This window comes from Aptenodytes forsteri, unplaced genomic scaffold, assembly GCF_000699145.1.
Source record: "Aptenodytes forsteri isolate BGI_AS27 unplaced genomic scaffold, ASM69914v1 Scaffold88, whole genome shotgun sequence".
NCBI lineage: Eukaryota > Metazoa > Chordata > Aves > Sphenisciformes > Spheniscidae > Aptenodytes > Aptenodytes forsteri.
In genome coordinates this window covers 4920414-4939641 of record NW_008795948.1, presented here as the reverse complement: position 1 = coordinate 4939641, position 19228 = coordinate 4920414, and the positions used below count along the sequence as shown (strand labels likewise).

At 39.8% G+C, this 19228-nt stretch overlaps 1 protein-coding gene across 1 annotated transcript in view; it reads left to right on the top strand.

Moving 5' to 3' along the window:
- UVSSA (UV stimulated scaffold protein A) overlaps positions 1 to 19228 on the top strand; it is a 64665-nt gene that overhangs the window by 40222 nt on the left and 5215 nt on the right. Inside the window, exons 9-13 of the mRNA XM_009285440.2 lie at positions 888 to 1065; positions 2332 to 2481; positions 8689 to 8872; positions 9742 to 9853; positions 15553 to 15736. Coding sequence (XP_009283715.1) covers positions 888 to 1065; positions 2332 to 2481; positions 8689 to 8872; positions 9742 to 9853; positions 15553 to 15736 — 808 coding nt within the window. The remainder of the gene's footprint in view (positions 1 to 887; positions 1066 to 2331; positions 2482 to 8688; positions 8873 to 9741; positions 9854 to 15552; positions 15737 to 19228) is intronic.

Sequence of the window (19228 nt, the reverse complement as noted above, 5' to 3'; positions counted from 1 at the left end):
TGTGTTTTAGCATCTGTGAAAGAAGAATGTTCTCTAGATAATTCTGTTTGCGGATGTTTTTAGGAATCGAAACTCAACTATTCTCAGTGGTGCTGCCCCTTAACAAATCAGAAAAAAAAAAGATTTTTTTTTTTTTTTTAATATTCTCAGCTCTGAAGGGTCAATATGGTAGCTGAGAATCATCAAAGAACAGGGATGTGCCTCACACACTTTGTTTTTTCACCGGGTGTGCTTCCCTGCCAGCCGTGCTGGGTGATGATGGTTCCCGTTCTTGTCAGTCATGTGTTGCAGTGAATCCCCTGCCCAAAAGTGGTTTCTCTTTGGCAGGCTGTAAGAGTTTCAACAGGACTTTTTTGCTGAGACACCACAAAGAATTAATCTTAGCACACAGGAGTATATGGATGTATGCCTTTCCTTTTGCTTTTTACTGCTCTTAGATGTCTGTCGGGACTCTAGGTGTTAAACAGTAGTGCCAATAGTTCCTTTCTCCTATTTTACCTTGATATAACCTTGAGTACAGAAATGACGTATCAGCAAGGAGATGCGACACTAGAAACTTATATACAAAAAGCAGTATTGCAGTTTAGGCAAACATGTATTGTTAAAATCCTTCTTTCCAAGGTGAAGTAACATCATTCTTTGTTGTCACACCATGTCATACAAATTTAAAAGTTGGTTTGCTGTAGTTAGCTACTCAGTATGTTTCTGTTCCAAAATAAGAAATATTTCACAGGCAGAAATATCACTCTGTCTCTGAGTGGGATTGATGTCTAATGCAGACTGAACGCAGTAAGACATGTAATGAGCATCCTGAGCTATTTGGGCCTGCTGTGAAGCGCTGAGGGTGGGAGAAGTGAATCGCTCCTAAACATGGCATTTTTTTGCAGGGCTAGAACCCCAGTCACCTCCAAAAGCACTGGTGGGGAAGACATCAATAGGACCAACTCCACTGAGCTCCTGTGCCCAGCTGAAAGGGAATGAAGACGAACTGGATCCAACCTGTGCAGCTGCCACACTGAAACTTATTAGAGACAAACTACCAAAGTTACCATGTCCACATGCCAGGTTATCTTTCTTTTAATTCTTGTAGACACCTCTGGCTCTTACTTGTATTTATTAGTCATGAAAGCACACAGAAAAGCACTTATGAACTAGGCTAGCTGCTAAGGCTGTCCTGGTTTCATTTTGAAGTTACAGTTCTTTTACTGAGATGTACATTCACTGCTTAATATTGGGGATTTTGGTAGTGATTGCACCAGCTCTTAAGGAATCTTTTACTACTCAGTTTAGGTTTTATTTGGTGTAAATGGCCTCTATGAAAAAATAAAACGTTTCCTTCTGTCCTAACAAAAAAACCACATCCCTATTTATTGGAGTAGTTTTTGGTTTGCAGCTAAACAGAATATATCCTAATACTAGATTAGAAAGTAGTTGCAGCCATCTCTTGGTTCCTCGTGACTTATGCTGGTAGTGCTGCCTGGAGGCGTGTTTTACTGGTTCCAAAGATGTATTTGTTGTCAGTCCTATTCAAAGCTTGGTGAAACTCCAGCCTTGTCTAGCATTTATCTGTGATTTGGGGATAAGATTGGAGTAATCTACTTAGTGGCATGTTCCTGAAAAGACACTTCTGCACTGGCCAGGAAAGCCCCCAAAACCTAGCAAACTGGAATGTAATCTCAGAAAGAGAAAGGGGTTTGCTTCGTTAGAACTCTGAAGTTTGGAGCATTCAGGTGTACATTTCTATTTCTAATCTTTAAAAAGTTTAATGTTTCAGTAAGGTGACTAAGACCATTTGCAGCTCTATCAGTGAATAGCCAAGGTCTCCATAGTAGTACTCTGGTTTTTGAGGACTAATGAATTCTGTAGTGGTGTTGCACAATGAGTATTATAAGTCTGCAAGGTGGAATTTTGTCAACAAAAACAAAGACTGCCACCTGTGTGACTGCCATGCAAACATGGGCATGAGTTTACAGAAGCAAGATCTTTCTAAAAATGGTTTGCCACATCAGTAGCTCTTGTTACAGTACAGCGTGTGTGATCCACTACTGCCCCCGTTAGATCTCAAGGCTTCTACACCCATGGTATAATACATTTTATCTAGCTTTGGCTGAATGTGCGGTTAAGCTTCATGGTGCAGTGTGCTGTACTTAGAGTGTGGTGTTCTGGTCTGTATCCTTTTAAAAAAAAAAAAAAAAAGGACAACCCTGTAAAGGTAATTGTAGTCCTAGATGTAAGATAATATTAGCATTGGTGTGAAAATCTAATGAAAAAAGAGAAAAAGTTGTTGTGATCATTGCTGGTTTGTATTGACTTTTCATCAAATTTCTCCAGTGACTCTGCAACTACTGGAGCAGCTTTGGAAGAGCCTGACAGTAAGAGAAGAAAACTAGAAGAAGAAAGAGCTAAAGCTCCCCTCATGCCTTTTGGATTAGATCTTCACTACTGGGGACAGGATCAGCCAAGTGCTGGGAGGATTCTCAAGTAATGCTCTTTTTCTTTTAAGGCAAATTAAACAAATATATAGATTTACTTGTACTCAGAGGTCATGCAGTGGGGTGACTGCTATTTCTTTTGATAATTACTTTTCTTCTTTCCCTTGTGCTGTAGGACCCATAAACAAAGTCAGAAATTCTGTCTTAAAATGTTATTTGTTTTGAGAAGATGTGATACTAATTAAATATCCTTTGAGGCTTCAAAGCACATTTTTTCTGCTCTTTCATGTTTGTATATTATTTGCAGCATGGCACCACTTACTCCAATTTAAATTGGTACCTCATTATGTAAAATGCTATGCAAGTGCATGACAGACGGTCCCTCTGCTGGGGACTTTACAGCCTAAATAAATAGCAGACAAGGTAGGAGAAGGACTGGGGAACGTGTCGGGGGTATTTTTCCTGACTTTACAGAGTGGTAACTGAGGAAATTGAGACGCTTGTTCAGTCACAGAAGAACTAGGTGGCAGTTACAGGATTTGAATTTGGATATCTCACTTTCCATTCTTGTCTGGGAAGGTTCTGTGTTTCTTGGACATGAAGCATTGCTGGCTATGGGAAAGCTTTAGCAATGCCAGGGAGTACAGATTGTAGGTATAGATCAGAACTTGTTTCTAGCAGTCAGTTTTTAAAACCCCTTTTTAGCACTAGTATTTTTATATGAAAGCAAAGGACTTTATGTGCAAAGTCCTCCCTCTATGTATAAATTTCATTGAAGTCCACCAGAACTTTAGTATCAGTGTGTACCATACCTGGCTTGAAAAAGGCAAAAACAATTGACTGGCTGGGTTGCAAATCAAACTCATATATTCTCAGCAGTATTACTTTAACTTAGTTTGTTTTCTTATCAAAACAAACAAAAACCCCCAACCCGTGATCGCAGTGTGAAGACAGTGTTTGCAGAAAAAAAAAAAAGAGGAAAGTGTTGCCCCTGTACCTGATTGCATAAAATGCTGAATATGTTTTAAATTGTTGCAAGCCAGTGAAATCTGATACATAATAGTGCTTTAACACAGTCACTCCAAGCTTTGGATTCTGTCTGGTGTGGTGTAAGCTCTTCAAAGCCTATAAAATGGTTAAGATTTTCAGCAGGGCTTTAAGAAGCATTTGTCTGTGATAATGCCAAAAAGGTAGTAAGGCTTTATTTTACATTGCAAATGAGTTATTCAAGTCATAAGTGAAATCAGAAGCATATTTCACTGCCTGTCTGCCTTGTGCTGTACTGTTTTGTTTTTATGCTTTCCAATAAAATAGAGGGCATGCTTCTGAACCTTATAGTCTATAACTACAGATATGCCAATCTAACTAAAGATAATTTAAGTAACTCTGCACACAAAATACCATCGACCCCTGGATATAAAATACATTTATTGAAAAATTAAGGTAGTCATTGGCCAACTCCTTTAACTTTACTATATGCACACACACTGTCTCTATAGGATGCCTAGGAAAAAAAATCCAAACCCAAAAACCAGACAATAAATACGGAATGTGTATGGAATTTGAATTTTTAAAATCTGAGGTGGAAAAGTCTTTCCCCTTCACCTATTCAACACTATACTTACTTAATTACAGCATTTATAATAAATTAAGATTTTGATAATGAGAATGTAGCTACCAGGAAGATGATTTTCTAAAGAAGTTTTGTTTAGCTGGTAAATGGTGAACCGTCACCTTCTCTAGAAGGTGACAGTAACTGTGGGCTTTACAAAAAGTTCGGGCCAAACCTTTTTCCCCCCTTCTGCCTTCACTCACACAACTAATTAAGCTAGTTTAAGAACTCTTAAAATGAGTTTATAAAGCTGTAGTAGTACTTTTTTTGGGGGGATGGTGTATACTGCACAGTGTTGTACTGTATAGAGACTGCTATGCCAGCTTAACCAACTATTTTGGATAGCATGGGCCTTCCAAACTCATCTACCCTCCTCCTTGAATTAAATTAGCTTACTTTTAGGATCAGAGTAAATTAGCTGGTGCAGTGCTTTTTATGACTGTGACTAGGATATTTGAATTAGCTTATTTAGTGCTTGCTTCAGGATCTCTGTATGCATCATACTGGTTTTAGAATTTATATTTACTCAAGCTTTTGATAAGCTTCCCATCATCTTAGGAACGAAGTTGATATAAATTTGTTGAAAGAGGGCAACATTTCTCCAGAAGCTGGACTTTCTTTTAGATTTCAGTTAATCACTACTTGTCTCTTATTCCTCCTAATGTATAGCTATGTAATTTCCATAAAAGCCTCTGTTACTTGCCTAGATCTGTAACGCTCTTTCTGTGAGTGTGTGAGGTGTCGATCTTCTAGTTGATTATCTGTTCCCCTTTTGATCCCTCTTACAGAAAGGTTTTATTTGTCACATGCATCATTTTTTTCAAACAAAGATCTCACGTTCTGCCTTTTTAAAGAGTTGCTTAAATTACAGCAGCAGGAAATCAGAAAACTATGGGATTTAGCACTGTTTTATTCTTTTCTCACCTGCTTGTAAGTCATGCTGGGAGAAAATAATTTATATGCTTGTAGTAAACAATAATATTTATTAATATCTGTGCAGGAATCGGGCTATTTTAAGTCTAGTTGCCAAATACTGATCAATGATACATAGAGTAAAACATAATTTTCATTTCCTTGAGATTTGTTCGATGCGGATTTTTTTGGGGGGAAGTCAAAATATTAAATAGAACTTTTTCCTAATTGGAAAGGTTGGCATGCACAACTGTTAAATGCTTCTTCATTCTTATGTAACTGTAATTTGATAATTTAGGGGTGGGGAGGGAAGTTCAGACCACCAAAGGACATGAGAATTTTACTAAAAGATTCAGTAAGACTCCTTTGCACATAGGAATCCTGCATGGTGTCTTTTTAGGAATGCTTTCTCCTCCTTGTGTCTGTGAGGTTAGTAATAGAGCTAGCAGTCAGGTGTGTTTTCAGGACTGTATTAAAACTAAACAAATAAGAAATTTATTTCATTCTTTCATTTACTGTCTATTGTACAATCTTGCCACATAATTTCTGAAGCTGAAATACTCCACCATTCAAACGTTTGAGTGAAGTCATATAGGTATATTTTAAAGATTCTTAGAGCTTTTTTGTTTAGGCTATAGTTTGCGGAATTTTGTGGTTGAAAACTTTTTTTTTTTTAACCAAAAATTGTGGAAACGTATTTCAGTGTTTAATGTTGAACTAGCCTCCACTATAACTCTTTTGCCTTTATCCCCTAATTTACCAGAAGAAAGTTATTTGTACTTTATAGCAGGTTAGAATTTTTCTGGCACTAGCGAGGTATATTGAATGAAGAAATTATTGGATAGCATGAATCTCTTTAACAAGGATTTTGCTTGTTGAACATTTTTCTGATGATTTGGCAAATCACAGAATGGCTTTGAAATTGCTTAATCCCTTTCTTTAACGTAGTTCTAATCTCTTTACATAGTTTTAAGTGGTCAACTATTGCAGTAAAACCAGCAGCTATATATGTTGTAGGTTGCTAAGGCCAGATAATTTCCTCCACTTTTTTTTTTTCCTTGTCATCTGCTGAAAACTTGCTTGGATAAAATTCATCAAAACTCTTCAGGCCCACTAAAGTAATTCTTTAAGTATTGGCTTATGTGCTTTGCTGAATTGAGATCGTTGTGATTAGTGAAGCCAGTGTTCACGTATATATGGCTCTGCAGTCTACAGAAGGCAGAGTCTCAGAAGTAGGAATGACACCCAAGGATATTAACGAGTGAGGGGAATTGGGTATGGATAAAGAAAATCCTCTCAAATCAGTCTGGGACTGATTGGGTAGAAGAGCTATGTGGAAGAAAGGGACTGTAAAGTGTCCTTTATGAATTTTAAGTCCTTATCAAGACACCTATCATCTAGATATCTCCATTTTGCTTGTAATAAGCAGCAGACGTGCAGGCTGGAATTTTTTTTGCTTAGTTTAGCTGTATTTTTTCTCTTTTAACTTCATATTTCCTTAAATTTGGGATAGGATTGTTGTTGTTTAACTTCAGATGTCTTAAATTTAGATATCTAAGCTTAAGCTGGTCACCCTAATTTCTTTTCATGATTTGGAGAAAGAAACATTTACCACCAGAGGGACAGTCATTGCGTTCTAAGATTAGCATCTAAAATGAGTCAGGTAATTCCTCTCTGGGGTTGTCTGTTTCTCGTTATAGACTATTGGCAGCCTAGGGTGGCTAAAATGAAATGATATGAATACTGTTGAGAAAATTTGAAAATGCTACACCACTCAAGGGTCCTTGCTCCCCTTCTCTCCCGCTCCCCACATTCACTGGCGTGGTACTAATCTTCTTTACACCTGATTAACGAAGAGTGTATTTGCCTATATATGTCTGTAAATATAGGTAAGATCTTTAATTTTAAAATAGATTTTCAATGGATTATCTTAATTTCCTAGAGGAACACCCCGTAAGTTTCTCAGACCCATGGACACTGTATAGGAGAACCTGGAAGAAAGAATCTCTATGAGGCTCAGCTGATCATTTGCTTTCTTCCTTGGTCCAAGTATATTGCAACATACTCTGATTTCAGCTTCTGCTTCTCTGCTGCTACAGGCATACAGCTACCAGGAATAAGATCAGACAAGTTAGACCAGGGAGGAAACAGTTTGATCTTATCTTCTGCGTTTAATCATAGAAGTATTTTGTTATGAAGAATCATAGAATCATAGAGTCATTGAGGTTGGAAAAGACCTCTAAGATCATCGAGTCCAACCGTCGACCCAACACCACCATGCCCACTAAACCATGTCCCTAAGTGCCTCGTCTACTCGTCTTTTAAATACCTCCAGGGGTGGGGACTCAACCACTTCCCTGGGCAGCCTGTTCCAATGTTTCACCACTCTTTCAGTAAAGACATTTTTCCTTACATCCAATCTAAACCTCCCCTGCCGCAACTTGAGGCCATTTCCTCTCGTCCTATCGCTTGTTACTTGGGAGAAGAGACCGACCCCCACCTCGCTACAACCTCCTTTCAGGGAGTTGTAGAGAGCGATGAGGTCTCCCCTCAGCCTCCTTTTCTCCAGGCTGAACAACCCCAGTTCCCTCAGCCGCTCCTCATCAGACTTGTTCTCCAGACCCCTCACCAGCCTCGTTGCCCTTCTCTGGACACGCTCCAGCACCTCAACGTCCTTCTTGTAGTGAGGGGCCCAAAACTGAACACAGTATTCGAGGTGCGGCCTCACCAGTGCCGAGTACAGGGGCACGATCACTTCCCTGGTCCTGCTGGCCACACTATTGCTGATACAGGCCAGGATGCCCTTGGCCTTCTTGGCCACCTGGGCACACTGCTGGCTCATGTTCAGCTGGCTGTCGACCAGCACCCCCAGGTCCTTTTCCGCCAGGCAGCTTTCCAGGCACTCTTCCCCAAGCCTGTAGCGCTGCATGGGGTTGTTGTGGCTGAATTGCAGGACCCGGCACTTGGCCTTGTTGAACCTCATACAGTTGGCCTGGGCCCATGGATCCAGCCTGTCCAGGTCCCTCTGCAGAGCCTTCCTACCCTCGAGCAGATCAACACTCCCACCCAATTTGGTGTTGTCTGCAAACTGACTGAGGGTGCACTCGATCCCCTCATCCAGATCATCGATAAAGATATTAAACAAGACCGGACCCAGTACTGAGCCCTGGGGAACACCGCTCGTGACCGGCCGCCAACTGGATTTTACTCCATTCACCGCAACTCTCTGGGCCCGGCCGTCCAGCCAGTTTTTGACCCAGCGCAGAGTCCACCTGTCTATGCCGTGAGCCGCCAGCTTCTCTAGGAGAATGCTGTGGGAGACGGTGTCAAAGGCCTTACTGAAGTCCAGGTAGCCCACATCCACAGCCTTTCCCTCATCCACTAGGTGGGACACCTGGTCAAGAATGTTAACTACAGAATGACAAAGTTATTCACTGAAACTGGATATCGGATAACTTGCTCTGAATGTCAGATCGCAAACTAGAGCTAAGACTTGTAATAGGTTAGCAGGTTAAACAAGAAATCAATACTAGACAGGCTTTGGTGATATTTTAAAAACATCTTCATAATGTAAGAGTCATAGGAAAGAATGGTAGATTCCTAGGTTTTTCTAATTCACTAGTAAAGCTTCCCTTCCTTTTACATGTAAGTTTACCACGGGATGATATTGGCATCTTTGTGTGTTTTCTTACAGCTTTGTCTGTGAATAATTTTCATTCGTTGTTTTCCCAGATTTACTTCTGAGCATCGATTTTGGGCACCCAGTGAAGTAGAGGAAGAGGTGGAAAATAAAGAAATAACTGAAATGTTAAAAACTAGATATATAACATTTGCTGGCAAGTTTGAACCGGTGAAACATAAATGTCGAGCACCAATGCCTGATGGAAGTCTGTGTGAAAGACAAGATCGGATTAAGGTGTGCACCAAGTAACATAACTTCCAGGATATGTGCTATGTGGAGAAGATCTCGATAAAACATGTCCGTAAAAGTTTATTTCACATTGTAAATATAGCTCAAGGCAGTGAAAGAAAATTGTCTCTGGAGAAGTTTGCTGTTGATATGTGCTTCATATGAGAAGCATCCTTTCTGTAAGGAAGCTGTAAACTTTTAAAGAACTCTCAAATATTTTTGGCATTCATCATAGGTATTTATATTATATTTATTACTGTGATGTTTGAGTACCTGACAGTGAAGCAGAGACAGTTAGTTGTTTGCCAAAAAGTTTTCCTCATTTAGAGGCATATTTGATATTAACTGTTTTTAGAAATGTGGGTGTCTGAGGGGCAAAGAGATTTTATTTACAAATTAGGATTTATGAAAGCTAAGTCCTACACAGCCTCAAATTATAAGCCCTATTGAACAGAAATACTTTGCTTAAATACTTTGTTCTAATATCCCTGTTCTTCCTGTATTACCTGAGATTGAAGGATCTGAATGCACTAAAACACTTTAAACAGGATTGTTACAGGATAGGGATATAGCAAAAACAACAGAATACAACGCAGCATTGGTGCCCTGGTTCCAGAGTTGACAGGCTGTGCTACCTGGCCTCTTGAAATTGGATATTCATATCACAAAGAGCTTATTTCTTTGAGATTCTGAATATACTAAACACATGATGTTTATGGGATCCTGATGCTTTCTAAGGGGGACTGGGGATCAAGTGTAAAGTTTTGTTCCTTGATTCCAGTGTCTGGCTAAATTTCAGCTATGTTGAATAACATTTAAGCAATTTCTTCGCATTCAGAAGTTTTGAGATTTTTTTTTTCCTTTTCTTTCTGAAGTGCCCTTTCCATGGAAAGATAATTCCTCGGGATGAATCTGGGATTCCCGTTAATGCAGAGGACAGAGCCAGAGAAGAAAAGATGCGGTTTGAGAAGCAAGCGGCTCAGCCAGGTTTGTGCCTGCATAACAAAAAAAAAAAAAAAAAAAAAAAAAAAAAATATTAGACAGAGGTGGGAGATAAGCTTTACAGGTAAGCGTAATATCTTTATTGTATATGTGTTTGTATATATATTGTATCCAATATTTACTATATATATTTACAATCTATACAATAATTGTATACAATTATCTATACAATAATTGTATAGATTATATCTACATTGTATCTCTATAGTGTGTATATTGCATGTACAATATATTGTATCTACATTGCATCTATATATAGATACAGTGTAGATACAAGTTGGACAACAATCTCAGTATACAGTTGGACACCAAAACTTGGCTACCAGGAGGAAGAGACCCGATTCTTTTGTTGCTAGAGGCACAGGTTGAGACCCACAGAACTGGATCATATTTCTGTTTTGCTCCTAACCCCATTCTCTCATTTAAATTCCTGTTGATTTTAATTTGCAGATCATTTGCAGTGATTCTTGCTTATGTGGTAAATATGGATGCACGTGTACACAGAATAAGGTTAACATTGCGTTTATTTCCAATAGTTATCACAATGTTCCTAACACTTCTCAGACGAATTACAGCCTTTATAGAATCATAGAATAGTGTGGGTTGGAAGGGACCTGTAAAGGCCACCCAGTCCACCCCCCCTGCCGTGGGCAGGGACATCTTCAACTAGATCAGGTTGCTGGCAACCTGTGCCAGTGCTTCACCACCCTCAGCGTAAAAAATTTCTTCCTTAAATCTAGTCCATATCTACCCCCCTTTAGTTTAAAGCCATTCCCCCTTGTCCTGTCGCAACAGGCCCTGCTAAAAAGTTTGCCACCATCTTTTTTATAAGCCCTCGTTAAGTACTGATAGGCTGCAGTAAGGTCTCCCCGAAGCCTTCTCTTCTCTAGGCTGAACAACCCCAACTCTCTCAGCCTTTCTTCATAGGAGAGCTGTTCCATCCCCCTGATCATTTTTGTGGCCCTCTTCTGGACCCGCTCCAACAGGTCCGTGTCTTTCTTATGCTGAGGGCTCCAGAGCTGGACGCAGTACTGCAGGTGGGGTCTCACCAGAGTGGAGCAGAGGGGCAGAATCACCTCCCTCGACCTGCTGGCCACGCTTCTTTTGATGGAATATGTTTATTAAGGACAATTAAACCTATTTCCTGGGAAACGCTCAACAGTAACTGTTCCCATGCTTCTGAAAAGAAGTCATGTAATCTTGCTGATCCCTAACAGTTGTGATTTGCGTAATGTAATTATAATATTATTAGGATCACTGTGTTACCACAAATATTGGCAGAGTGGTTTTTTTGTCACAATGCGGGAATTTTTTTTTCCTATATCTGTTAATATCCATCATATTCTATATTTCCTATATCTACTCATTTACTACTTGTGTTTTAGAAGGAGAATTCTTGGCCTTGTTGTGCTGTGCATCTGTGCAGCATCGCTAGAAAATAGTCTGAAGTAGGGAAGCCCTCACCTTGGGCTTTACTTTTTTGGCATTAGAACTAGTCTGGATGTTCTAATAGGCGTGATGTTTGTGATGGGCTTGAGGAAGGCAGCAAGCAGACCTGTGCTGTTTAATTGTTTACAGTTTACTGTGCAATACTCTGGATTTTGTTTTTAAACAATGGGGATGGGCAACAAAACTAATGGCCTTCTCCTCGGATCCTGGCTGTTACTTTCAGGTGTGGAATGTTCTGGAGGGAAGGCTCATCCTTCCCCAAGATTATTTGGACATTTTTAGGCAGGATAAAGCTCTGGACTGCTAGGTAAGGAATGCAGGCAAAGAGAAAGACAGCAAGCAATGAATACACAGGCAGGAAGACTTCCAAGGGGAATAAGAGACTTTTTTGCAATAGTACAACTAAGCCCCATTAGTTATGGACAGAAGGTAGATTTTCACAGAGCGCTGGAGGGACTGCAACCAGGAAGCTACTGGAAGTTGATGGACTGCAAAGCAAGATGGGACAGAGGGATCTATCCAGCGAAGACATAGTGTATAATTGGAGGGGACAGATTTGTTTTCAAAGCTTTCATTTCATCTGCCTTCCTTCAGCAGGTCTTAGTTTTCTCTGTTTTAAGCTATTTATTCTAGGTGAGTAGTCTGCATTCTAATTAAACTTACCCATAGGCTTAATCATTTTGATATCTTGTAGTATACTCCCTTTAAGGAGTTAGTTCTGTCTTAAGCGCTGACTCAATATTTTACCAGTTTCACAGTCATATGTATTATTAACGAGGCTACTGAACCTTCCACGAAACCCCTTCAGAGCATAAAGAACAGCTGTTGATCTGTTATACAAAAAGCTCTATGTCGAATGAATGTGCATTTAGACATACAACTGACCCACCCATATTTGGGTTTCCTTTAATCCGTATTTGGCCGTCTTCGAATGACTATGCTTGGCAATTACCAGCACCACGCGAATGCAGCAGTTACTGCTCACCTTCTGGTGTCTGCATGTGTTGAAGTGCTACGTTTGCAGGCAGTTTCCATCCTTGTCCAGGTGGAATTAAGTGCTCTAAGCTGGCATCCAGCCAGCAGCATGGGCACAGTTGGACTGTCACAGCAAAACCAGGCCAGGGGTGCGGGTGTTGTGCTAAAAAGGGAAGTTCCTAATTCAGTTATAGCAAACTAAAACTAGCAAATTAAACTAGTAGGTGTTCTTGAGGGACTAGTTTCTAACTAGAAACTAATACTCTGGTATAAAAATCACTTGCACTGAAACATATTGATTTTTTTTTTCCTGTGAAATTGCCATTGCTGGAGGCTAGACATAATATTTATTTTTATTACAGTGTCAGCTCGGTGTTGTTAGAGGCTTCTCACCTCTGGCCCACAAGGATGTGTATGTTAGTCCCAAACCAGTGTTGACATTGCTGCGTTGCATTATTGAGTGCGGTTGTTAAGCTGAGATGTCATACAAAGGTCCATCCATCTGGCTGGGGAGATACTGAACAAGCCATGGCACTTAATTTATTGGACAAAACCTTACAGGTTTCTAAAGCCATATGTATACCAGGTGTCACTAAATACTTCTATCCCCTGCTTTTTGTTGCTTTCTTTTTTTCTGTGCTTCAGTGTTTTTATATTTGTTTTATAATATTTTCATGAACCTTTTCAAATGGTCTTTAGTTTGTTTATTTTGGGCTTATGGTTGGGCGGGGGCGCGGTTCATTGGTTTGCATTGGGGTTTGTTTTTATTTTACAAAGGACTTGAAGCAAGTCTGAGCAGTGCTGCTATGGAAAATATACAAATGGGGACCCACTCTGTACAGTAAGTGCTTTGGTCATTTGCTAATGATGACAGTTTGAAAAATGCCAAACATCAAAATTTGGGGAACAGTTGCCTGGTTAAATTCCACCAAAATTCTTCCTACATCTTTTTCCTATTGGATGGTAGGGTTTTTTTCATCCTTGTGTGGTTGAAGGGGAGAACAATTATGTAAAAGTAATACAGTTCGTGTGATAATGACTATGTTTTGACAACACTGTCATTGTTATTGTGGAGCATTTTTTAACTTTAGTATAAAATTTTAAACTCTAGCTAATGTCCACAAAATGGTGCTTTGGGCTCTTTGGTCCTGAAACAATGAATCAGGTGGGATTACGCTGACCTGCTAATCTGCAGTGTTCATCCTTTTCCAATAGTTCGCACGCAGGAGCAAATTAAGTGCCTATTTTTTGTGTCAACCCTGAAGAGTATCTGGTTTTTCAGCCCTTAGTGACTTGTTAACAAACAGGTATCAGGACAGGCTGGTGAAGGCAGGCCGCTGGCCAGTCAGATGTGAAATAGCATCTCTTTACTAACTACAGTATTGATTCCCGCCTACCCTTGCAAACTGTGTAATTTTCTTTTCCCTGCTGCTAAACTCAGTAACAATGTATGAAGAGCTTTAGGGGCCCATCAATGCTCAAAAAGGCTGCTCTTCCCTGGCATTCTATTGATTTTTCTCAAAAGCTTTTAAATTGCTCCTTCATTTTACTCAAATGCTCATTTCATCTCTACTGGATGCCGGCATTTTTTCGTTGTGTTTAAACAATTGCTCCATTCACTGGGTTCCTAAACTGTGACGCCTTCTTATTACTGGGAGATAAACTGTTTAGACAGTTTTCCTTAATCTTGGATTAATCGTTCCTGTATCTGAATTGTGCTGTTCTGTATTCCTTCACTTCAAAAAAAAAAAAAAAAAGAGAGAGGAAAAAAGTCTGTGAGGTTTTATGATCTATCAAGTATATGTGTTCTATTTTCTCTCTCTATACTTCTGCTCAGTTCTTGCACAGCTTCATTTTCCTCGTGCTTTTGGTGTGTTGGATTTTAATCAGTCCTTGCTTTCATGTATCATAGTAGGTTAGATCTAACCTTTCCTTGGAAAATTGCTCTGGTATTCCTGAACACCATGTTCTTAAGTGAGGACGTTGCCTCTGACCTTCCTGAAATGTTACTGCCAATATTTGTCACACTCAGTGGCCATCCTGGTATATAAGTGAAATTGTATAGTCATTTAGGACTGTTTATTTTTCTATATCTACATCGATGTTACATAAGGGTAGTAGACATTGGGTGTTACAATTTCTGCAGGCAAGAAAGGCTGACTGACATATGGGAAACTATATGACAAATGACTGGCAATTACTGGTTGTTAAAATACAGAATTCTGACATTTATGCTGAGTTTGGACCATGTTACTCTTTGAAGTGGTGCTTGCTACATTTTTTCCCAAATCATATGCTCAAAATCTTTATAATGCAATGCCATTTTTCTAAATTTCCACTTGAAGATATCCATCCTCTAGCCACATTTTTACTTCCTACTTCGTACTATGTTACCTTGTTCCGATATGCAAGACTCTATACTAAAGGTGAAAGACCGCTGCTTCCTCAAAGAGTTCACAGTCAAAATTGTTCATGCTTTTTCCCATGGTGGCGTCTATGATCAGAATCCATTTACAGTGTATGGTTGGATTCTGAAGCATTAAGGTTTTGATAAAACTGTAAAACAAGTTTTTGATGAGATAAATTAACTCCTGTGTGATTGTCAAGAGAAGAAACTTGATTTAGATAATTAAACTGAGGAAGTGTGGGATACTTAAAAAGTAATGTCTTTTTCAGATGCAAAATTTGGCTCATGGCAACAGGATCATGTTGTCTTATTCAAGATTGGTATTTAGGTGTCAGATACCAGTTCATGTTTTGAAGCAAATGTGATTCTTTGATGCAGAAAAGTTACAAAGTTGTCACCCCCACTCTGCTCAAAAGTTGACAAATTCCATTTTTTTTAGGTTTATTTTTAAGCTTATTCAGAATTTATTTTTGGAAAGAAGTTCCTCGGCTACATTGTTGGCATTTTGTTCAATTTCTAAATAATAATCACTGTGTTTGTGTCACCTCTCCTACATGGAATAGTTTCCTTGGAATTTTGCTACTGTGCTACTGCGAAAACTTGACTTAAATCTTCCTACAGAACAGTTTTATCTACAACAGCTAATAATAGATACTAATCCCAGACTGGCAGGGCTTTTTCATCAAGATCTGTCATTTTGGCTATCTGCTTTAGCCTCCCCTTTCTTTGTATATGCAACTTACAGCATAGTGACTCTGCCCTCGCCTAGCGGTGACAAGAACCTGTACCTTAGGAGACTGCAAATCCTACCTGGGTTTGGAGTTTCAAAGTGCGTGCTTTTTCTTTTAAACAGAGTGGCGAGATCCAGAATTCATGAGAGAAGTTGAAGCAGCTACAGGAATGGATCTTGGTTCCTCTAAAAATAATGGAAAAGGAGGGAAAAAGAAAGGGAAGAAGAAAAAATATCCAAATCTGACAGACCTGAAGCAGCAGGCTAATACTTCTCGTTCCCGGCTTGAGAAGAAAGTCTTCAATAAGTAAGATGCTTACGTTCTCTAAAGCCTGTTAAATTGCTGTTTCCCTTTGTTTCAACAGTACTTTCTGTTTCTGCATTAATGTGCACTTACTAAAGAACTTTCTTTGCTAACTGCAGAGCAGGAATGCCTTCCATATCTCTGGAGGGTAAAGAGTAGCAGGTACTGATGACCAAGGTTATTTCTTTGAGAATGATTTTCAGCTAATTTACAAAACTTCCCTATGAAAGATTTTTTTTCATCCTTCTCAATTTTTTTTTTTTTTTAATCCTTTAATTGCTGTAGTGGCTTCTCTGGATGATCATTTATTAATCAGATGGATGCTACTTTATGTGTGCAAATAGTACTGGATCTGGAAAGAAGATGATGTGTTCTGAGTGACACAACTTACAGCATCAGGCACACTGTATTAGTGTAGATGGAGTGAAAATGAAGTTTTTCCTTTTGAAAGCCTAAGATGGGCTGCCCTGAGCAGAACTTCAATTAATAAAAGGATCTGTCAAAAACCCTTGGCTTTTGGCATGTAGCAGTGTCTTGGCGGTTGCCCTCAAGCCTCTGATGTATGCTCAGAGACCTTCCCAAACTTTTGACTGCTGCCTGGGCTTCCTGTGTATTTTCTCTCGCTCTTGGGTACACTAAATTGCTAGCTGGGCCTGATGCAGTGCCTTCCAGTCCAGTACGTACACACAGTGATCCCTGCCTGTGTATTACTCAGTGGCACGCTGCCATTGCATTTTTCTCCCCCTTTACCGAGAATGCATTCAATTGGTTAAGAAAAATATTTGGATCCTTGTGTTACGGTCCTTGTTCACTTAACCCCTGCTGTCTTTTGTAAATATCAAGGACTGGAACCTGCTGCAGCTCTCTTTTCAGTGTAAGAGTTTGGAGATGATTATTCCCTGTGCCAGAGACATGCGGACACAGTATTCTTCCCACGATGGTGCCGTTTCTATACATCTCCCTTTCCTCTCAGCACATGTGCAAACAGTAGCTCTTGGCCTACATTTAGCTGGAGAGGAAACTGTTAGGATGGCATTGGCATTTAGACATTTCAAAGAAAACTGTGTCCATGACTTATGTAGACATATGTGAGTTAACTTTACAGCAGGCACGCTAGCTCAGATGGAAGTGGGAGCCTACCAACCCACCAAGCTGAATGGGTTTTAGAACGTATAGTAGCTTCATGTGTCCACTCTGTTATGCCATTTCTGATATCTAGTCTTGGTTAGATGTGGCTGCAACATGAATTTGCCTAAGCATGCTCTGGTCTTTATTAAATGGGAAGCAGCTGCAGCTATTTAAAGAGTTTCGCATGTCAAAAATGAAGCAAAGGAAAGTGAAAAGTCTGAAGTTGTCAAATCAAAAAAACAAAATTATTATTATGAAATCATCAATGCTGGGTTATTCCCTAAACATACTGGATGAGTTGAACAGCGTCCGAGGCACAATATTTGTTTAAACTCTATTTTCCCTTTTCTGATGTAATGGTTATAATAACAAAGCCAAATCCACATTGCATTTAATTACAGAAATAGCACGTTTTCTGTGAAATTCTCATGTTACCTGATCTTAGGTAGAAGTCAGAAACATATAGTTCTAATGATCAGAATTTTGTATCAGCTTTAACAAGATAAATTTTAAAAGCTGGTTTTGGTTTACTATGGTTTGCGCTAATGACTTCAAGTGTGTGTTAGTGCCAGGCATAGGGAATCGAATCTGTCATGTTTTAATAGGTTTCATGCTTTTCAGCACTAAACAAGATGATAACCTTGGCTCCTTATAACAACCCCAAATTACTTGAAATGTATAGGTGATAAACCCAGGCTCTAGTCTGCCAATAAAGTTAAGTGAAATTGCACACAGATCATCAAAGTGGGATCTCATTTCATTTACAGTATCGCACAATCCAGTGGTGCTAATGTAAAACCTACATGACATGAAAGTGTCAAGGCCACTCTGCGCTGCTAAAGGCTCACTTTTCTCCTATCAATTAAGCAATATTTGAAGTGCAAAACCATGACCACATTTTCCTTACTCTGGTAACTTTATTGGCAGAATTTTGTTAAAAGTATACCTCTTCCAAGGTGTTTTTTCAGAATGTTGGTTTTCATTACAGTTGCTGCTGAGAAAATCTTTAATCCCACCATTTAGAAGCGTTATTAAGAAGTATCCTCTGTTTTCAGATGTTTCAAAATGGCCTTTGAAATGAAGCCATTACAGAGAGCAGTTGGCTATAAGAGAAGTCAACTTGCCTCTGAGATAACCACAGGAGCAGAGCTGGAATAGTGTGTAGGGGCCTGATCCTGGAAAAGGCTGGTGCACATTACCAGGTGGATGTCTTGTTTTCATTTTACTGCACAGCCTGCAGCATCCTCAGAAGTGATAAAGGCAGACTGTGACAACACAGAGTCTAACAGCACTAGACTTGAAACCATCTACTTTGTGTGATGGAACTTGCCGACTGCATTTCTGATGTAGAAATCAAAGGAGACATCAATCAGTGCCATGTTCTTAAACAGGACATAGTCCCTCAAACCAAGCCCTTAGCTGATACACCTCCTACGTTGGCAGAGTGTCCAGGTCTTTACAGAGATGTGTTAGGAGATAACTTCCTTCTTCGTAAACAGAGGCAGGGTAACATCTGAACACACCTGCAAATATCAGCCTCAGATTTCTGAGCTTTTGTGCTAGAGGCACACAAAAAACCAATAAAAATTGAAACTCTAGAATCCAGTAAAGAACCAAATTCCCTAGGCAAGATGCACTCAGCTGTGCACAAACAGCTACCATAAGTTTCTGTGGGGGCAGATGTATGCAACAGAGCATTCTCTTGACTTCTCCTACTGCCTTTCTTCTGCTTTCTTACCCCTCTGGAATCGTGAACCCATTCCTCTGCCTTATCAGTTAAAGGATATATAGCCCTGCTCTCTCTATGCCTTTTATGAGAATCTCCTGCTCCTATTCATGCTGTCTAGGCATCATTTTCCTCACCCTCAAAATCTCAGCTGCGTGATCTTCACTCAAAAGTTTGTGGAGGGAAGAAAAATGCAAGTGTCTTCACTCACCCAGTTCAAAAGCATGGCAGTCACTCCCAAAAGAGGAGAAATCTCTGGGCACTATCTTTACTGGGAGGAAACAGTGGCAGCAAATAAAAAGCAGCATCAGGGGGGCAAACCCTCATCAGATTTAGGAGCACCAGAAAGCTTAAGAGCTCCAAAGTTCATTCCTTTATTTCCTTTTTGAATCTGAAGAACACTCCAGAGCCTTCTTTAAGCACAGCAGGCACTGCAGAGGGCACGGATGCTTGCCCGTCATGAGGTAGCGGAGATCCCATTCCAATTTATCATAGAATGGTTTAGTAGAGACCCTTAAGATCATCAAGTCCAACCGTTAACCTAGCACTGCTAAGTCCACCACTAAACCATGTCCCTAAGCACCACATCTACACGTCTTTTAAATACCTCCAGGGATGGTGACTCAACCACTTCCCTGGGC